The sequence below is a fragment of the Haliotis asinina genome, chromosome 4, assembly GCF_037392515.1.
Source record: "Haliotis asinina isolate JCU_RB_2024 chromosome 4, JCU_Hal_asi_v2, whole genome shotgun sequence".
NCBI lineage: Eukaryota > Metazoa > Mollusca > Gastropoda > Lepetellida > Haliotidae > Haliotis > Haliotis asinina.
Genome location: NC_090283.1, coordinates 55,327,928 through 55,349,776, shown reverse-complemented (window position 1 = coordinate 55,349,776; position 21,849 = coordinate 55,327,928). Strand labels below are relative to the sequence as shown.

At 41.9% G+C, this 21,849-nt stretch overlaps 2 protein-coding genes across 7 annotated transcripts in view; one reads left to right on the top strand and one right to left on the bottom strand.

Annotated features, from left to right (window-relative positions):
- Positions 1 to 8,936: 8,936 nt before the first annotated feature.
- LOC137281697 (monocarboxylate transporter 14-like) lies at positions 8,937 to 17,249 on the top strand. The gene is made up of 6 exons (XM_067813109.1): positions 8,937 to 9,445; positions 11,151 to 11,294; positions 11,617 to 12,546; positions 12,859 to 12,909; positions 13,828 to 13,945; positions 14,961 to 17,249. The coding sequence occupies exons 1-6, from the start codon at positions 9,253 to 9,255 to the stop codon at positions 14,983 to 14,985; spliced, it is 1,461 nt and encodes a 486-aa protein (XP_067669210.1). The 5' UTR covers positions 8,937 to 9,252; the 3' UTR covers positions 14,986 to 17,249.
- Positions 17,250 to 17,944: 695 nt separating this feature from the next.
- Positions 17,945 to 21,849, bottom strand: part of LOC137281690 (monocarboxylate transporter 14-like) — a 65,739-nt gene continuing 61,834 nt past the window's right edge. For 5 of the 6 annotated variants that reach the window (XM_067813095.1, XM_067813093.1, XM_067813094.1 and 2 more), the window contains exons 4-6: positions 20,583 to 21,539; positions 19,099 to 19,149; positions 17,945 to 18,133 (exon numbers count right to left, since the gene is read on the bottom strand). In XM_067813095.1, the coding sequence (XP_067669196.1) occupies positions 18,003 to 18,133; positions 19,099 to 19,149; positions 20,583 to 21,539 (1,139 nt within the window). In that variant the 3' untranslated portion in view covers positions 17,945 to 18,002. The remainder of the gene's footprint in view (positions 18,134 to 19,098; positions 19,150 to 20,582; positions 21,540 to 21,849) is intronic. The other variant, XM_067813098.1, reaches the window with a different exon arrangement.

Here is a 21,849-nt window from a genome sequence, read left to right as displayed (position 1 = left end):
GTGTGTGTGTGTGTGTGTGTGTGTGTGTGTGTGTGTGTGTGGCCAATGGCACCCTGATGTATACTTGTATATAAGTCGTATTCCATTACCACCGCTGGTACCTTCGAACCATCGCTGGTCTTCGGCAACCCTTGTTTATTTTAAGAGGCAACTTAGTGGGTAGGGAGATCAGGCTCGTTGACATATGTCAGTGACTCCCAATCACGTAGGCAGGTGCTCATGCTTATTTTAAGAGGCGACTAAGGGGGTAGGTAGATCAGGCTCGATGACACATGTCAGTGACTCCCAATCATGTAGGCAGGTGTTCATGCTTATTTACATTCTGATGTATAGATGGTAATATTGCTAAGGGCGTTAAACAACTTACCAACACTCATAGGACTCTCACACATATTTGTCCCTTTACACCAATAGTAATCTGTTCTTGAGGACAGTCAAGACTCAATATCCGTTTGTCCTGACGATCTACATATGCAAACAGTGGAATATGGGTTTTGGTGGAGTTTACCTCTGTTGATCAAAAGTCCAAGTCACGAACCTACTACGTACAATGAATCCATAATTTGTAGGATTGTTTCCACGAGTTATGTTCATGACGTTGTGAGCATCGTAATTATACTGGCTTGTGTAATCTTGCACTGGCCGTTTGTGTTCATCGATGCCTTAGATTAGGGCTGTGTATTATCAAATACATTGCATTGTAATGTATTGCGATTCAGGTTCCCGTATTGCGATACATTGGAACTTAAGTGTTTGACAGTGAGTGACACCAATTGTGCATGTCAGTTTTATTTTCCATATTATACGTCCCTAAACATATATGGTTCTCAAAATTAAGTAGCAATTCTATTTTCTCTGTCATACAATAAATAGTATGTATTACTAAGTATGCCGTTTTGTCACTAACTAACGAAGAACAGGCATTTGTTGTGAACCTAAATCTCTGTAGGTTTTAATCTGAACCATAAAGATGATCATAAAAAATCATATAATTACCCACACGGGCTAGGAGATACAAAAGTGATATTGTTTTTGTGATAGTTACATATGTGGTTGTCAGTGATTCTCAACGTTGATTGGTCAGTTAAGCAAAGAAGAAATATGATTGGTCGACGGAACTACTGTACCAGCACTTCAAATCTTGCAAATGTCCAGGCACAAATATGTTCAATTAACAAACAGTTACTCTTCAGTTAATGAGAAATGAGAAAAAACAAACATGTCCAATGCCTCGTCAACGCTCAGCAATTTGAACATTATTTCAACTCGGGCTTATTTTCTGTAATTTCTAGTACCGGGTGATTATTCTCTAATTCTTTACCCATTATGCCGGTTCTCCAAAACAAATATTACAGTACGGATAGTTTGAGAAGTGGTTAAAGCGTTAAAACGTCGAAGACGGGTGCGGTTCCCCACCGAGTGAGGAAAAGTTGAAGTCGAAAGGTGGTGTGAATGAGAACCGACATTTTCTTACTTTGGTCATGTGACCGAGCGCAAATAGTTCAGGCAGCACGTATCGAGGTTATTACGCAATGTCTAATAACATTATTGATCTACCGCACCACGGTGCTATTTACAATATCTCAACCACCTATTTTACACTTTGACGAGCAAGGAGAAGTGTTGTTGTTTTTCTCTTACGAACATTAATTATTCAGTTTGACAGCAGATATTCTAACAAATCAAAAAGTAGTTAAAAACATAATGCACTGCAGTGGATTTCCATTGAATGGAATGGTAAAAGGTTCAAGTGAATCTGAAGGGTATCTTATTCAAATAAGAGATTCTGTTTTTTCGTAGATGAAGAACGCAATAACAGACAGTAGAGGTGTGACGATACAGAAAATTCACGTCACGATACGTATCGCAATATCTTGAAACGATTGTATTCGATGGACATCACGATGTGCTATTTTCTTTACAATCATATATGTTTTAAATCAAGTGACAGTTTAAATTTTCACAAAACTGTCGATTTCAAGTGAAAATTAACAATTAAAAGGTCATCACTACGTATCGCGATACGAAAAAAAGTATCGATATGTTATCGTCCGATAAAGTATCACGATTATCGGTACTACGATATATCGTCACAGCTCTAATAGACAGTAATGAGACAGGAACACTTACACGTTGCTCTATGAGCGAAATGTACACATGATAGGAAGGTTAATACACACACATACACACACGCACACACACACATACATACATACATACATACATACATACATACATACATACATACATACATACATACATACATACATACATACATACATACATACATACATACATACATACATAGAGAGACAGACACACATACAGGCGCACATGCATACATACATAGAGAGACAGACACACATACAGGCGCACATGCATACATACATAGAGAGACAGACACACATACAGGCGCACATGCATACATACATAGAGAGACAGACACACATACAGGCGCACATACATACATACATAGAGAGACAGACACACATACAGGCGCACATGCATACATACATAGAGAGACAGACACACATACAGGCGCACATGCATACATACATAGAGAGACAGACACACATACAGGCGCACATGCATACATAATAGAGAGACAGACACACATACAGGCGCACATGCATACATAATAGAGAGACAGACACACATACAGGCGCACATGCATACATAATAGAGAGACAGACACACAGGCGCACATGCATACATAATAGAGAGACAGACACACATACAGGCGCACATGCATACATAATAGAGAGACAGACACACATACAGGCGCACATGCATACATACATAGAGAGACAGACACACATACAGGCGCACATGCATACATAATAGAGAGACAGACACACATACAGGCGCACATGCATACATACATAGAGAGACAGACACACATACAGGCGCACATGCATACATACATAGAGAGACAGACACACATACAGGCGCACATGCATACATAATAGAGAGACAGACACACATACAGGCGCACATGCATACATAATAGAGAGACAGACACACATACAGGCGCACATGCATACATACATACATAGAGAGACAGACACACATACAGGCGCACATGCATGCATAATAGAGAGACAGACACACATACAGGCGCACATGCATACATAATAGAGAGACAGACACACATACAGGCGCACATGCATACATACATAGAGAGACAGACACACATACAGGCGCACATGCATACATACATAGGGAGACAGACACACATACAGGCGCACATGCATACATAATAGAGAGACAGACACACATACAGGCGCACATGCATACATAATAGAGAGACAGACACACATACAGGCGCACATGCATACATAATAGAGAGACAGACACACATACAGGCGCACATGCATACATAATAGAGAGACAGACACACATACAGGCGCACATGCATACATACATAGAGAGACAGACACACATACAGGCGCACATGCATACATACTAGAGAGACAGACACACATACAGGCGCACATGCATACATACATAGAGAGACAGACACACATACAGGCGCACATGCATACATACATAGAGAGACAGACACACATACAGGCGCACATGCATACATAATAGAGAGACAGACACACATACATGCACACATACATACATACATAGAGAGACAGACACATACAGGCGCACATGCATACATACTAGAGAGACAGACACACATACAGGCGCACATGCATACATACATAGAGAGACAGACACACATACAGGCGCACATGCATACATACATAGAGAGACAGACACACATACAGGCGCACATGCATACATACATAGAGAGACAGACACACATACAGGCGCACATACATACATACATACATAGAGAGACAGACACACATACAGGCGCACATACATACATACATAGAGAGACAGACACACATACAGGCGCACATGCATACATACATAGAGAGACAGACACACATACAGGCGCACATGCATACATACATAGAGAGACAGACACACATACAGGCGCACATACATACATACATAGAGAGACAGACACACATACAGGCGCACATACACACATACATAGAGAGACAGACACACATACAGGCGCACATGCATACATTCATAGAGAGACAGACACACATACAGGCGCACATGCATACATACATAGAGAGACAGACACACATACAGGCGCACATGCATACATAATAGAGAGACAGACACACATACAGGCGCACATGCATACATAATAGAGAGACAGACACACATACAGGCGCACATACATACATACATAGAGAGACAGACACACATACAGGCGCACATGCATACATAATAGAGAGACAGACACACATACAGGCGCACGTGCATACATACATAGAGAGACAGACACACATACAGGTGCACATGCATACATAATAGAGAGACAGACACACATACAGGCGCACATGCATACATACATAGAGAGACAGACACACATACAGGCGCACATGCATACATAATAGAGAGACAGACACACATACAGGCGCACATACATACATACATAGAGAGGCAGACACACATACAGGCGCACATGCATACATAATAGAGAGACAGACACACATACAGGCGCACATACATACATACATACATAGAGAGACAGACACACATACAGGCGCACATGCATACATAATAGAGAGACAGACACACATACAGGCGCACATGCATACATACATAGAGAGACAGACACACATACAGGCGCACATGCATACATAATAGAGAGACAGACACACATACAGGCGCACATGCATACATGCATAGAGAGACAGACACACATACAGGCGCACATGCATATGTTGCCAACTCATGCCAACAAAACAAATTGCTCCATAACACTATTCACTTTGTTTTAGACATAATTGCTATGTCAGACATGTATGCGTCTCGTGGCATGGAATACAGGACTGAATACATGCAATGCAAATAAGCACATGCAACAGCATGTAATATTCCTGCCTCGTTTTGACTGTACCTGCAGCGACAATATCAGGTGTTTGTAAAAATCGTGATATTAGACACAATCAATATCGCACACATTTCCCTATGTTGGCATGGAATATAAGTTTTGAAGAATAAGTGTTCTTGAGGTATGTTTTGGTTATAGTTGCTAATTTGTCATTTTATTATTTTAAGATGTGTGTGAGCATATGTCTTCAGATTCAGAGACGTTATCTGTGATCTCTTATCTGGCACACTTTCGTCAGTTTTCCGTTGGGATGAGGAACTGGGGTTTGTGCAAGGGGTTAATGTATTGATACGTCCACATAACTCCAGATACCCTGCGTATTTCTTTACAATACGCAAATTACTTTTAAAAACAAATTAATGGTCAAGTGGTCAAATAGACTTTACAGTGTCAAGATACATGCTAGCATGCTTAGATTTTGTATACAGAAGATACTAAAGGACCTTCCGTCTAATACCATTTTTATTAAACGAGTTAAAGATTTGGTATCAAACGAGTGAACACCTACAGTGTCAGGACTCTTAGCTTTGCGCTAGTCAAGCAAGGTCTAGTAAAATTGCGAACCATTCTGACGTCGTACGTCAAGCGGTATTACACTAGTGTAATATTGCCGTAAAAATATTACATATGTGTCATAACTCCTTCGAGTGATTTGATTGGCTAATGCGTGAACTTTGACATTACTGGTACTGCTTTCATCACTCATTCATTCATGCTTTTCATTCACGTTTTCACACCTGAGAGCATGTAAAACGAGAACACTTCTACGGAATTCGATAAAATTTATTTCCTTTATTTTGGCTACTAGCATTATTTTCAATTCTATGCAAACTCAAGTTTCTGTAATGAAAACGAGCATAAAACAATCTATAAAAATACGTAAACAAATACGTCTAGTAGGCCTCTCATGAGTGTAAACAAATATGGCGTCGCCCGTAAAAGATTGATTTCGTCAAAATTGACGGACAATTGGTTGGAAGAGATGTGAAAATTATGAAGAGATTGAATACCATCTGCGTGTATGTTGTCAGGACTGCTCAGTAACACACAACATGTATCTCTATCACTGCCACTGTCAGCCGCATCCATTCGCGTCCTCCCGCACAAACATATTGTCACTGCCATGCCATGTGGTTTCTTATGTAGGGGTCAAAAGCACTACCCAGACTCTGAACACAATTGGCTTGAAATCGTCTTCGTTCGAGGTTGTAGGCTGTGTTTTCAGAACCAATTTTCGGTGAAGTCTTCAACATAAACATCGAATCTCGACAAGTGGGAATTCCAAGCCGAGATGAGAAGGCGTCACTGGCATCCTGAGCAAAGCGTCGCCGGATTATTTACAGTAACTCGTCTTCCGATGAAGAACATTAAGCTCAACTATTTGAGACATACAGTTCCATGTTATTCACGTTCATCTTTGCTGTTCTTAGGGAACACCTCTCAACATGCCGACTAGCCCGACAGTGATGGCTGACTGACGTTCGGGCAAGATTTAGGTCACGTAGTCAAGTTCAAAATATTTACACCTCGCACGTGTTTTGATGAATTATATTACTGCTTTTGAAAACAAATCCTCAACTGAAAAGAATTAAAATTTCATTACGACTTGATCCTGTCTTAATTTGTTTATTGCCTTGTGATTTGGTGCCGTATAGGAAATACATTGCCTCTACGCTGCGTACGTTTTCTTGGAGTGAAGCGGTTGACATTCCAATCACCAATATGATGTATTAATCCGCGTTACATGGTTCTATATAGGACAGCAAAATATTGCTTTATTTTAACGATATTTTCACTTTTCAGAACGTGGGTAATAAATAGGATACAAAACTCGTTCCCCTTTCATATCAAAGGGACATAAACTTGATATGAAAGGGGAAGCTCGTTTAATATCCTATAAGTATTACCTACGAGGGCGAATGTATCGAGGTTCATATTTTCGTACGATGCCGTAGGGCAAAATATCACATTGTCATGGTTATGCGACGTCATGAACAATGCCATGACGTCACTGTTGTTCTGTGACGTTGCGTTCTACATGCGGCGACGGCGGGTAGCCAGCCCATGTGTGAAAGTAGATTTTGGTTTATTTCCCCCAATTTAACGACTTGGGTAATAAACAGAATATTATATGAATGCCCGTGACATACTATGTTTACGACACTCGTGCCCAAACATCGGTATATTCCTTGCTCGGGAAATACCAGCATTTAGGCACTCGTATCGTAAACAGTATGACATGGGCACTCATATAATACAAACAGGATACTAAAGGGCCTTCCGTGTAATACCATTTTTATTAAACGAGTTAATGATTTGGTATCAAACGAGTGAACACCTACAGTGTCAGGACTCTTAGCTTTGCGCTAGTCAAGCAAGGTCTAGTAAAATTGCGAACCATTCTGACGTCGTACGTCAAGCGGTATTACACTAGTGTAATATTGCCGTAAAAATATTACATATGTGTCATAACACCTTCGAGTGATTTGATTGGCTAATGAACTTTGACATTACTGGTACTACTTACGAGTTTTAAAAAAATGATATTTCACGGAAGCGAGTTTAATATTCTGTTTATTACTCGCCAACATAAACTGACAGAAACTGCCGGGGAATTCCCTACAGAGTGAGGACTCTCAGCTTTCCGAGAGTCAAGCAAGGTCTAGTAAAATTGCGACATCGGCATTAGCATTGTGACGTCACAACTTTGAACCATTTTGACGTCGTACGTCAAGCGGTATTACACTGGTGCAATATTGTCGTAAAATATTATAAGGGTAACGCTATTTTTCAGGGCATTATCTTCAACGGGCGAGTAATAACCTCTATTTAGGTCAAAGGTTACAGCATCAGTGAAACTAAGACAGTGTGAACCCAACATTTCACGTCGTAGGGAAGTTGACGGCGGGGTAGCCTAGAGGTTAATGCGTTCGCTTGCTACGCCGAAGACGCGGGTTCGAAACTCCACATGGGTACAATGTGTGAAGCCCATTTCTGGTGTCCCCCGCTGTAATACTGCTAAAAGGGTGCAAAACTCACTCACAGTAGGAAATTCTTTGATCATCTTGTTTCAGTACCGTTTATATGACCACACAAAACTGTTTAAATACAATGATATCAGGAATGGTGTATTAATTTCTTTTGCAAATGTTTGAATTGTCTACTTTCTGATTCGATTATTTACCAGAGCTGCCGTCACATAGCTGGAAAACTGCAGATCGTTGCGTTAAACAAGTAAAGGAATACTGATACTTCACTATTATGTAGCCGGATTAAATTACATTTAATTTATGACGTCATTCCATTCTCTGCTCGCTCTGTTACTTTTCAGGAATGGAGCAACGTGTACCAATTTCAAATTAAGGAGTTCTTAGTGTCATTTGACATTTAATGGAGAGTTACTCGGACTTTACCTTCTACATAGTGACGAATGTGACTTTTCATGACAAACATACGAAAGCCTGTTATGGGCACGCTGCGCCAGTGTTCAGCATTACGTATCTTGAAAAAACATCCTTTTTTGAAAATTTAACATCCTTTATTCAACATGCCAACACACACAAAAGTCATTTGCAATGTGATTAAGACCCGGGTTCGATTCCTAACATAGGGACAATGCGCAAAGTCCATTTTTTGTGTGATATTGCACGAATCATGTTAAAAGCGGCGTAAACCTATATCATCTATTAGTGGCTTGTGAAAGGAGATCTGGTGGTCACCGTCCCAAAAGCGCAGGTATATTCCCGTCAGCGAAGCATTTCAGCAAACTACTTCGATTGTTTGTGAAGGACGGATCCTAAAATAGAACATTGTGCTATTATTTTGTAATCTGCTTTCTGTCACGATAAAGCGATATACTACAGGCGTGACTAACATATTCTTTAAACTCAAAGAGTGTTTCCAATCTCTCACAACATACGGTTTATTTCACATGCAAATGTGAAAGGTTTGACACTGACAGACTAGCTGGGATAGGTAGGACTTGTGTTATGGTGACACCAGAAATGAGCATCAAACACTGTACCAGTGTGGAGGAATCGGATCCGGGTGTTTGGGGTCAGCGAACGCCTTAAGCACTGGGCTGCCCCGTCGCCCTGTGGGCTGAAGGGAAGAGATAACAGTACATGGGTTGTACCCTTTCATGAAATTTCTCTCCTCGTTCTTTCATTTTTAATGCTTTCATAAATCTGGATTGATTCACATATCACGCAGCTTGGCACTGGTGAAATTAGCTTGTTTCATTTTTCACAGGTGACATCAAGGTTGGCAAAGTTGACGTCATGACAAAGAAGGACGTGGACGAAGGCTGGGCGTGGGTGGTGCTGGTGGCGTCCTACATGAGCGGGTTCCTGTTGTCAGGAGTGTGTTACATGGGCACAATGTTACAGGTGGTTTTGTTGGAGCACTTCCAGCAGAGCGTGGGCCTGACAGCCTGGGTCACTTCAGTGTATTCCTCCCTCATGTTTTTAGCAGGTATAGTAAAGTGTTTAGTGTGTTGCTGTACAAAGCGACCTTAGCGCTAAGGTGACCGTAACTCCCATACATTAATTAACACTGGTAGCCTTCAGGTACTCTTAGCGATAAGGTTGTTCTGTGCAACAGCACACTGACAGGTGTTGCACGTTATGTTTTGTTATACCAATCTCTTGATATTTTTTCTCAAAGTCACCTTTTACCAACAACGCATCCCTCTGTTTAACATTCCCCACATGCCTACAATGTGTGAAGCCTGTTTCCGTTGTCCTCAGCCTTTCTCTTGCTGGAATATTGCTAACAGCTGCCTAAAACTCCATTCACTCACTCACTCACTGTTCAGCATGGATTTGTTAAGAAGGCATTTACTAATGTGTGTGTGTGTGTGTGTGTGTGTGTGTGTGTGTGTGTGTGTGTGTGTGTGTGTGTGTGTGTGTGTGTGTGTGCATTTGCGTGCGTGAGTGTGTGAGTGAGAGTCGGTTTCATTCAATGTTAAAACACTTTCCAGCTGGCACCTTATCAACATGACAAAAAAGGGGCATTGCCCGGACCCAGGCGCTCGGGTTTATCACGACCTTTACAGCTCGTGACATTTCGCTTGGTCAGCTATATTCGAATTTCAACCCAGAAAATAATCGAGGATGGGCCAGACAAACCAATGACTGAAATCTTGAACCACGCAGCTGAATTACTAATTGAATACTCACGTATGGTGACAATATTCGCTCTGTTATTTGCCAGGTGTAGCGTGTGCTAGTCATCCTTGTCACGTCACGTTAAGTTTGGTTACACAACTGTTGAAACCACTTTTCACCACAGCTGGGTTGAGGTTGGTGAATCGTTAGAATGCTGATTTCGCGGGATTTATTCACCGAGTTATTTTTCAATTTGTTAAGATAAATTGGCATTTCTGATAATGTGTTGCCCGTAACACCATACCGAAAGGTTTCAGAATCTGCAAAGTTGTGTTTTACGTTGCCTGTAAGCTTTAAAAGAAATATAAAATCGCACATTTGTAATGGTGCAAATGAGAGCAATGACAATTGAATTGTATTTGTAACACTAGAAGCAGGAAACTCAAAGGAAACGACCGGAACAGGAACACCACTTGTCAGGTGTTCATACTGCATATCTCTGTCTTTCACATCTGACTCTTCAACTCAAAGGTCCACAGAACTGAGAGCATATGAGTGAGTGGGTGAGTTCAGTTTTACGCCGCCCTCAGCAATATACCGGCTATGTGGTGCCAGTCTGTAGAGGATCGAATCTGGACCAGACAATCAAGTGATGAACAGCATGAGCATAGATCCACGCAGTTGGGATACGACGATATATGTCAACCAAGTCAACGAGGCTGACCGCCCGATCCCCTTAGTCGCCTCTTACGACAAACATGGGTTACCGAAGACCAGTTCTAACCCGGGTGTACACGGGTTTGAGAACAGACGTAGATGGGTCATGTAACGTTGTGGTACCAATAGTACAGTACCAATGTTGGTGTAGGTTTAGTGTTATGGCTCAACTTTCTGTTTGAGAATATCGTCCCTAATATGATGTTTACAGTCTTCCATAGTATTGTCTGAAGACCATGTTTACTTGCAGGTCCATTAGTGAGTCTCTTCACCTCCTACATTGACTGTCGGACTTCTAGTTGATGTGGTTCATTATTTACTGTTAGTGATGCCCTATAACCACGTGTTTGCAGGTCCACTGGCGAGTCTCATCACTTCCTACTTCGACTGTCGGACTTCCGTGATGCTCGGGGGTCTGCTCCTCGCAGGGGGTCTCGCCGGAAGTAGTTTTGCAACATCTCTGTCTGTATTTTTCGTATTCTTCGGAATTATTGCCGGTGAGTTATACCCCGGGACATGGCATTTGGTGAAACGGCGTAAGTAAGTCACGGATCCGTCCAAAACAGCTTTAAGATTTAACTCTCATCAATCGAAGCTTGTCTTTGTCGACTGAAAGATGATATGCCTATTTAGCATTTCATTAACAACTACTTTCCCAGTGCTGATAATTCTCTGTTGGTTTCACCAGATTGTAACACACGTTAAACACATTATACTATGTATCAGTTGAGAATACAACATACATGACAGGGCGGAGGGGTAGCGCAGTGGTTAAAGCGTTCACATATTTATGATATGTGTCTGTTTGTTTCCAAATAGGACTCGGATTAGGATTAACGTACACACCCTGTGTCGTCATTGTCAGCTACTACTTCGAAAAGAAACGGATTTTTGTGACAAGTGTCGCCCTCTCGGCCGCTGGCACCGGACTCCTGGTCGCGCCTTTACTTTTCCGATACCTACTGAATAACTATACATGGCGAGAGTGTCTGATCTTTTTGGCGGGAATCTGTTTTCATATAACCCTGTTTGGAGCCCTCATGTTTCCGATACACGAAAGAAAAAGAGGACGGATTCTCTCAAAGCTTTGCAGACAGGGACGTGAAGGACTTCCAGGGGATGTCAATTCCTGCAGTTTGATCAAAGGCAACGCAAGCGATGAGGGTTATCACCCAAGAGTGACGTTCAGTGAGAGCAATGGACAGGAGAGTAAAATTCTCAGAGAAGACAGTGAACCTATCCAAAAAGGAACCGTTACACAGAGTCGTGGGACAACTGAGAGTCAGTTGGATATTTTCAAGAACTTAGCTTTTGTTGTGCTATGTGTGAATCAGGTTCTGGTGAACGCATCTTGTGGCATATTTAACATTCATATAGCAGCATTCTGCAAATACTATGGAACAGTTCCTCAAAAGGTCGCCTATGTTCTCTCAGTCAACGGCCCAGCCAACATAGTGTCGCGCATCCTGCTAGGGGCGTTTGCACACGCCAGCGAGAAGAACGTGTGGATCATTTACAACGGAGTTCTGTTGACTTCCGGTACAATATTTTGTTTAATGCCTCTCTTTGCCAAAACATATATTACTCAACTGATAGCTGTTATTCTCATTGGAATATATCTGGGAGGCTCGTATGCTCTTACCCCTATCCTGACAATAGAGTGTGTTGGTGTGACGAGGCTAGCGACAGCGTTCGGGATAACTATGATCTGTGCGGGTCTTGGCTTGCTTGTGGCGCCCCCGCTAGCAGGTGCGTGAGAGAGAGAATATTAACGAAATACGCTTCAGACCATGTACACATTGGTTTAAACTTATATGAAATCACTACACTCATTTGCAAAAGAACGTACGCTCCTAGTGACGTCTTCTGTTTCTTTTTTGCTTGTTTCTTTTTTTCTTTTTCATATTTTTTCTATTTTTTTTCCCTATTGTGTAGATCGATGCTCGTGATGTTGATCGCTGGATCGCTGAACATAATACTTCAAAAGTGTGAGGTTAGAATTTATGATGTGATATCCGTCTCGAGTGAATGCAGTTATGAAAACTATTTGTTCATTTTCAGGATGGTTTGTGGATTTAACTGGATCATACGACTACAGTATGTACCTTGCAGGTGAGATAGATCCGATCCAGGTGTAGTGTGTACTGTAGTCTGTGGTGAATGAATAGATAAGTCACTAAAACATGTTAGACGGAGCCTAGTTGTTATGGTGTTCGCAGTAATGGGCTTCACATTGTGTTCCAAAGTCATACCGAAACATGAGTCTCATTAACTTATCTATACAATGACCTACTTTTCAGCCGATCTCGGGTGAAAGTGAAAATATACACCAGAAATAAATCTGGTTACACTGAATTCCAAATCCGTGCTTCATAAAAAAATGATATTTTCAAATGAATTTCAATCTTAAACTTTAATAACACCGTATGTTTATATTTTATGTCGAGGTAAAGGCAGCATACCTTGTCTAAGAAATCGCAGAGTGCCCCTGTTTGATAAGATCGTGAAATGACTGAAATTGCATCTGGTTCAATGGTTACACCTGTTGTATGGTTTTGACGTTTATTCAATGTACTTCTTGAACGCACAGTGAGATTGATTTAATATCAGTTCCGTACCAGACCGCCAAAGTTTTCTAGCGGCAAAGCCTCGTTTTGAGATTTCCACTATTTCCAGGTTTCGGTTTGTCAGAACTCGCTGTACGACAGAACGATGTGTTTGTGAGGATTAGAAGGAGTGTAGTGTTGCAATATACAAGTGCTTTAACGTATCAAATCATACTGTGGTTAACGTTTTCACTCGTCACGCCGACGATCTGGATTCGATTCCCCATATGGGCACAGTGTGTGACGCCAACTTCTGGTGTCCCTGCCGTGATACTGCTGGAGAATTGTTAAAAGCGGCGTAAAACCATACTCACTCACTCACTTATTGCAAGCAGATCGATTATATCCATCATTTCTGACCCTTATCATATCAAATAATAAGACAAAGTCACGGGAACTACTTCTATATACTCTACTGTTTTAGGTGGTTTAATGTTCGTGGCGGTGTCGGTGGGGTTCATGGTGCCACAACTGATCAAGTCTAGGAACCAGTACCATATCCACAGGGAGTACGCAGTGAACGTGGAAACAGTGGATTCCGGGTAGGTGTTTGTCTTTCTACTTGTTTAACGCCGCATTCAGCACCATTTCTGCTATATGGCAGTCGAGTATGGACGAGGAAATCCTGTGATCGACAGTATGAGTATCGATCTAGGCAACTGGGATAGCATGAGTCAGCGAGTCTGGCCACCCGATCGCCTTCGTAGCCCCTTATGACAAGCATGGATCATTTCGAACCCGGATCTTTGTACTCCTCATACGTCCATGGTGTGCTAGATTACATGTTATAAACCAAACGCCATATGCTAGTTCTCTCCTATTTATGTGTTATAAGTATGCAGATATTCATAGGAGATCATGATACATTTGTTTCTGAAGTTGGTTTATGAATATTGACGGGTCACGTGTTGTGTAAGGCAATTGCAGGCGTGGCTTGGCTGGGTCTCTTTGAGGAAATATGGCAAGTCTGTCGTGACATATTTGGAAGATTGCCGTTCACGTCGAAGCCCAAGGTTCGATTCCTGGTATGAGAGCAATGTGTCAAGCCTGTTGCAGTCGTATGTGACATGTTACTGCTTCAATGTTGACAAAGAAGAGACGAGAACAACGTCACCCTCTCTGTCACTTTTGCACAGCTTTTTCTTTTTGAACGAGAGAATAATTTTAGTTTTACGCTACTTTTGGCAATGTTTTAGCACTATCATGGCGGGAGACACCAGAAATTGGCTTCACACATATGGTGAATCGAACCCGAGTTTTCGGCGTAAAGAGCGAAGTCTTTAACCACCAGGTTACCCCATCGCCCCTATATACTTTTAGAGAAATAAGGGAGTAAAAGCTATGGAAAAATGCTTTATTAGAACTTCTATTTTATATTCCACATGTTGGGTTTTTTAAAGTCATTAAGTTTTTAAATAGAAGACATAAACATTAATGCTTACTTTCATGAAATTTCACTTTTTCCATACTTGCGTTTCTTTTGCCGTTCAGTATATTTGTCAAACTTGTTTTCGTTTTGTTTTTTGACGTAAATAGGCCTCTTGAATTGCTTTTCAGGGTCGAGATAGGAACAAGCCTTTGATGAAAATGTGCTTCAGAAGCATTTACCAGTGTCATGAGCGTTAGTGATATTCATATATCCTTATCTGGGTGCCAAGATCGATATGTTACCGATATAAATGTGTGAGTGACAGGTGTGAGGGAATGTTGTGTAACGGCGCACGGACTACGAGCTCCCGTTAAGAGAAGTACTCTGTTGTACTTAATATAGAGAACTTGGTGGGATACTCCGAATTATCGCTATCAAATATCGTGTGGTATGTGTCTGGGCTAAGTATCAAGCCTAACTAACAAAAGCTAATAAAGATCACTAATATATACTCTTCCAAAAAAGAAACGCAAACCCAAATATCAATGAAAATGTGGTGTTATTCAAGGACATGTAGATCAGCGGAAAACAAAGATACATGAATGAATGCATTGCTATCTTGGCCATATGTCATGAGAATAGCAGTCATTACAGTCACTACTGCTGTCCACCAGGTGGTGTTGAAGTCAGTACCTCGTATGACCACCTCCAGCTGCTACCACCGCCCGACACGTCCTGGGTACAGATCGAATCAGTCGGTTGATGCTCTGTTGTGGAATCCGTCTCCATTCCTCCTGCAGCATGAGGAACAGATGTTGAAAATTCTGTGGTGGATTACGACGTCGACGTACCCGACTATCCATCTCATCCCTCAGGTGCTTGGGTTTAGTGTACATCTGGTCGATATATCGATTGGCCGTCAGATTGCCTTGGACAAGCACACGTTCCGATCTGCGGGTGTATGAGATCGTCCCCCACACCATAACACTCCCTCTACCGAATCTGTCCACCTGTCTGATGCAGTTAGGAGCAAAACGTTCGTGACGTCGTCTCTACCATCACGTCGCCTGAGAAGATAACGGGATTCATCGCAAAACCGCATGCGCCTTCAGTTTGCCACGTTCGAAGGCAGCACCATGATACACCATCTCACTCGTCGACGTCGACGTCGACGTCGATGTAGTTGTATCAAGGAGGGTGCAACTTTTGGACGTTTGGCATGTATTCCTACTTCTCGGAGACGGTTCCTGATTGTCACTCTTCGGGGTCCAAACTGTTCTTGTGCTGTGTCCCGGGGCGGTACGATGGCGGTTACGTAGGGGGTTACCCGGATGTATTGATCTTGGGCAGGTGTGGTGACTAGGTACTCCTGATCTTGGACGGTTATTTGTCGAATTTGTTTGACGAAATCGATCCCACAATCGGGTTATTGTGCTGGCATGAACGTTGAAGATCCTTGCCACCTCACACACTGATTCGCCAGCTTGCAATCGTCCAATTGCCTGACACCGGTCGGCAGCGTTGAGACGTCCCATTTTCATGTACAATACACGCAAAGATCGTGGATGAAATAATGAGATTCATTTGGGTCTTTAATAGTCACATGCTTTGCATGTGAGAAACAATCATTGTGCCTGATGTTCGTGCTTCATGACATCCACGCACATCATGACAATCCTGATTGATAAAACCGTTCAAAATCATTTTGGGATGCGTTTGGTCAAGCATGATCTTCTAAAACATTCCAGAAACAATGCGCAACCCTAAAAAATGTTTGAGTTTACATATGTGTACAAAATTGTAAGTATAATTTTTTAATTTCATTTTCCGTTTCATTTTTGAAGAGTGTATGTTATATAATGAAGGATGTGTGAACAAGAGCAATCGAATATGGATAAAATTTGGCTATGGCCTTTACTGGCTCTCCCAATGAAAATAAATCGGTTGTCTTCTTATGATTATATAATATAGACACGCAAACATGATCCGTAGAGATTTCGAATTCTTCTAAAGGTGTCTCGTATCATAAACTAAACTTGTCTTTGAAAGATAAGTTACCGTATATCCCTTTCTCCTTGACTCTTGCGATTCTCTTGTTGATAACTTCCTGTCATCGTTTAACTATAGGCGTCGGTATTTGGCACAAAATTCCACCCTGAGAAAGAAAGTGTAGCCTCTGCGACACCTGTGATGTTGGCGATGAATTTCCTGCCATTTTTCAAACATCGCAAAACTTTCATCCCAAACCATGATCTTAAAAAAAAATGTGTTAAAATGTATCGAATTATTTAACTGTAAACGAACTATATAAATTATATTTTGTAATACAATCATCGCGTAAACCATTCCAACATCCCATGTACTCACAACCGTATATTTTAAACTAGTATCCTTGCCTCAGAGTAATCCTTGCCACCGAAACACAATCAAATCGTCAAGTCACATAAACTGTCCAGCCGGTGACAATCTTACAAAAAGAACCCGTTTGTTTGTTTTTAATGCCTCTGTCACTCGTGGAGATCATTAGAAATGATCTTCTATAAATCACGTTTGTCGTAAGAGGCGACTAACGTGATCGGCTGGCTATCCTCGCTCAGAATCCAGTGATCAACAACATGAGCATCTATCTACGTAGTGAGATACGATGACAAGACTTTTTAGTGTCAACCAAGTCGGCGATCCTTACCACCCCATCCCGTTAGTCGCCTCGAACGACAAGCACGGATTACCTATGTCACAAAATTTGACGTGAATTCTACAAAATTCCATTCCTTATGTCGTTTATATTGGCATACACGACAGACACATCCACATACAACCAACAGACGCTAATCAATTAACTTTTTCTTACCCTGTCTTTAAAACAAGGACTGGTTAACCAGGAGAACTCTTGAGAATCTCGCGAGATTCGACATTTGTCACATGAGGCTCCAGTCAGGTCATATGACAGTCACGTGATAGTCCTTAGTTACTTTCATTTCCGGGGTCAAGTGAGTGAGCGAGTTTGGTTTTACGCCGCTTTTAGCAATATTCCAGATACCAGAAATGATCTTCACACATTGTACCCATGTGGGGAATCGAACTCGGTTCTTCAGCGTGACGAGCTAACGCTTTACGCACTAGGCTACCCCACCGCCCCATATCTGTTGAAATCATAACAAGACAAACATACTTCTCTGAAAACATTTTTTTTCCAAATTGAGTACATGGTCAGAAACAAGCTTTCCCGTTCACGTCGGGCTGTCTTCTTGGTCAACCTCAAGAGTCGTGTCGTCGGGGTGGTGGAGAGAGTGTTCATGGCGACGTCCACCGCAGACAGGTGTCATCATTATCACCAACACCGCCACAAACAACAACACACCTGAAACGTAGAGCTCTGAACATAACCCCGAAGCTGTAGAGTTGACTGTTTGTGGAATGATGACATTTTTTATGGATATTCAACTTCTTCTATTTTCATAAGGCGACGTTCCGACATTGATAATAATGTCGTTGTCAAGCAAGTGGTGATAACAGCATTAGAATGGTGGCCTTCACAGATTATCCAACTTAACTTCTAAAATGCCCATCAAAGAAGTCATTGATTTTTGTGAAAACGACTCACCTCTCATGACAAGAATCGAGCGTTAGTAAAGTTCACAGCGAAATGTGGGCGATTCGCAGCCTCATCTTACAAACTAAGATGTTCCCCTCTCAACACCATACACATAGGGGGATAAGACAAGGACTAGAGGTCTTTCTTTATCTCTTTAGGCTTGAAATATTAAACCAGGACTTCTACACACAGCTAAACAACTAGAACATTTGCTGAGGTTTTCTCTGATATATTAACATTTCTCCAAGAGTTAATTAAACACAGCGACACGGATAGGTGCAGGTTTGGCCATCCTTCTAAAAGGTCAGTCTGTGCAATGTGAACTGGTATAGATACCAGTGGATCACAATCATGGATTTGAACTCATAGCCAGTGGATTCCGATTTCCAGTTTTACAGCAGTCTCTATATGAGTGAGTGAGTTTGGTTTTACGCCGCTTTTAGCAATATTACAGCGATATCACGGCAGGGGACACCAGAAAACGGGCCTCACACATTGTACCCATGTGGGGAATCGAACCCGGGTCTTCGGCGTGACGAGCGAACGCTTTAACCATTAGGCTACCCCACCGCCCCGTCTCTATATGGAGTGTAGACTGGGAATCGGTGAGTGTAAGTATAGGTACCAGTGGATTACAATCGTGGATTCGAACTCGCAACAAATGAGATCCTGATTTCCAGTTTTAGTGCAGGTGTAAGGATTGTTACCATATTTGTTTGGTTTGTAATTACCTGATAGATATATACTGTTGGCATACGAACCAGTAGAATCGACAATCCATCCTACAACAAAATTAGAAATATTTTGGTATCATTGCTGGGCTTCAAGACTTATTTAAACGTTATATTTAAACGTTATATTTAAACGTTAGGTACACCATTAGGAAATTATGCTATCACTTCAGTACACTGCTGTATAAAGATTTCTATAAAAGACGTCTTATCTCCTGTCCGAGTCAGCATGGTTTTAGCAATTTTGCAGCAACATCACGGCGGGGACACCAGAAAATGGACTTGACACATTGTAGCTATGGAGGGAATCGATCCCGGGTCTTCATCACAAAGAGCGGACGTTTCAACCACTAGGCTACCCCGTGGCCCTTATCACAACGTTTTATTGAAGGTTGTCTTTTGCATTCAAGACAAACACATGCGTGGGGTGGGTTTCTCCATAAGAACTGTATGATGTCTCTGCAGAGGTCCACGTGCCTGGACATCATGTTCCAAATAAATACTTTCGATTTGGAGTAAAGGGGACGATAACTGTGAAACACCACAGAGTGTCTATGCCCTGCCCACCCGGTAGCATCCTCCATTCACTCAATTTGCCATCTTTTTATTAATAATGTAATTTAAACTTGACATTGCAAAACATTATATACACATAATAATGTACACGCCATGTCTTTTAAGCAATTATTCGTAGTCGCTCTGAGATCCCGCTCCATGAAGAAAATGGAATAAAGAAAAGTAAAGAAAATGGATAGATGTTTGAATGACCCGTTTCTACAGTCTGTCTGGGTCAAATGCGGACCGATGAACTGCAATCTGACCCGAAAAGTGGTTTAAGCCAACATTAGACCTCCAACCGTCAGAGTGGACTGTGACAGCAGTTGTCTCCATTCTTTCTCACACCTAGCTGTCCGTTCATCTATATTCCTCCCACATAACAAATGATGAACTGTGTCAATATTTCAATGATAACTTTTAAAATGTTTTGGACATATATTCTGCAAAAAAAGTCGGTCTGATGTTTTGATTATGATAAGCGTTTCATTGATACTATATGTTTGTTAGTGGTTTAGTTAGATTGCAATTAACCAGTCCGCTTTTGAGCGAAGAGGACTGTAGTCATAATTATCAAGAATCCAGGATGTTACGTCCTGATTTCATTAGTACCATCTGATGCCACTTCGATCTGGTCTAAATAAGACAGCTATAAATAGCTATCCTGTCAAATCGCAACCATGTGCAAGAGACACATTATTCTCACTCTTGGGAGGTGATGTTATATGAAACGTTTACTCTGTTAAAAAGAGTATGGCCTTCCGTCGCTTTGAGCAATGTGACATCGAAAGACATGAAAAATGGGCTTCACACATTCTACCCATGTCAACGAGATCGAACCCGTGCTTTCTGTGTGAATAGCAAACGCTTTTCCCCAAAGCTACCCCAACGCCCTACACTAAAGTAAATGACTTCCCAAACATACTTACCGGCAATAGGTGGCGCTACCAGGTAACCACTTCCAGCAGCAATCATTTCCCATCCAAAGGCAGCAGCAAGTTTGTCCACACCAACACACTCAATGGTTAGAACTGTCAGAAAGGAGTATGAACCCCCAGAATATAAACCCAGCAGTATCATGGCCAGTGTCTGCGTTGTGGCCGTAGTAGCTAAGACGGGCGTCAACAATATGATAACAGCTGATGTCAGTAACAGACCAACGAAGATGGAGAGAGGATCCGTTTTACTATCATTCCCCATTGCACCAATCAGAACTCTCGAAATCGTTAGTGCCGGACCGTTCATTGCCATGGCGAAGGCCACTTCCGACTCGGTGACCCCAAACGTTTTAGCGAAGCTCGGGAAATGAATGAGAAAAATACCTATGCTGGAATTATTGAGAAAAAGAGAGAAACACAAAATTAAGAAGCCGGTATTAGCGTAAAGTGGTTTTGGTTCATGGATTTTGATCTTGGACATTTCAAAGCTAACAGATCCTGAAATACTAATGGTTGAATTGATGAGGTCTTTGACAGCCAAATGTTGGTCTTTGACAGTCAAATGTTGGCCTTCACAACTAGCATCCCTTTCTGTCTGAGGTGAATCATCCTGTATAAACATTCTGTCCTCTGGTTCTGCATCTGGGGAACGTTTATCACTGACATTACGTTTCCTAAACAGCTTGAAGCAGATGCTTTTGTCATTGTGTTCATGAACGGGAAACATTACCGCTCCGCACACCGCCATCTGTAAAGACAACCCTGCAAGGATCGCGAGAGTTTCCCGCCATGACAAAGCGTCGAGCAGGTGGCGACACATGAGGGGAAGTATGAGTATCCCGGCACCAGTCGCAGACAGCGCAAGTCCCGTGACGAATGTCCGCCGCTTCACGAAGAACAGGTTCACGACAACTATGGAAGCAGAGTAGGTGAGTCCAAGTCCAATTCCTGTAAGACAATGAGTGAGTGAGTGAGTTTAGTTATACGCCGCAATAGTCCAGCGATATGGCGGCGGTCTATCAATAATATTTCATGCCAAGGTAATGATAACTTTTGGCCAGTGTGTTTGTAGCTTTATCTCTTTTCATGCATGACATATGGCCCCAATTAGAACCAGCAGCTGGAAATGAGTGAGTGAGTTTAGTTTTACGCCCCACTCTGCAGTATTCCAGCTATATGGTGGCGGTCTGTAAATAATCGATTCTGGATCAGACAATCCAATGATCAACTGCATGAGCATCGATCTGCACAAATGGGA

Excerpts from the sequence above, each read along its gene's own strand:
- LOC137281697 (XM_067813109.1), top strand. The coding sequence starts at position 9,253 with ATGACAAAGAAGGACGTGGACGAAGGCTGGGCGTGGGTGGTGCTGGTG. Across the intron at positions 11,295-11,616 it reads ATTCTTCGGAATTATTGCCG|GACTCGGATTAGGATTAACG; the intron begins GTGAGTTATACC and ends GTTTCCAAATAG. Across the intron at positions 12,910-13,827 it reads CTACAGTATGTACCTTGCAG|GTGGTTTAATGTTCGTGGCG; the intron begins GTGAGATAGATC and ends CTACTGTTTTAG.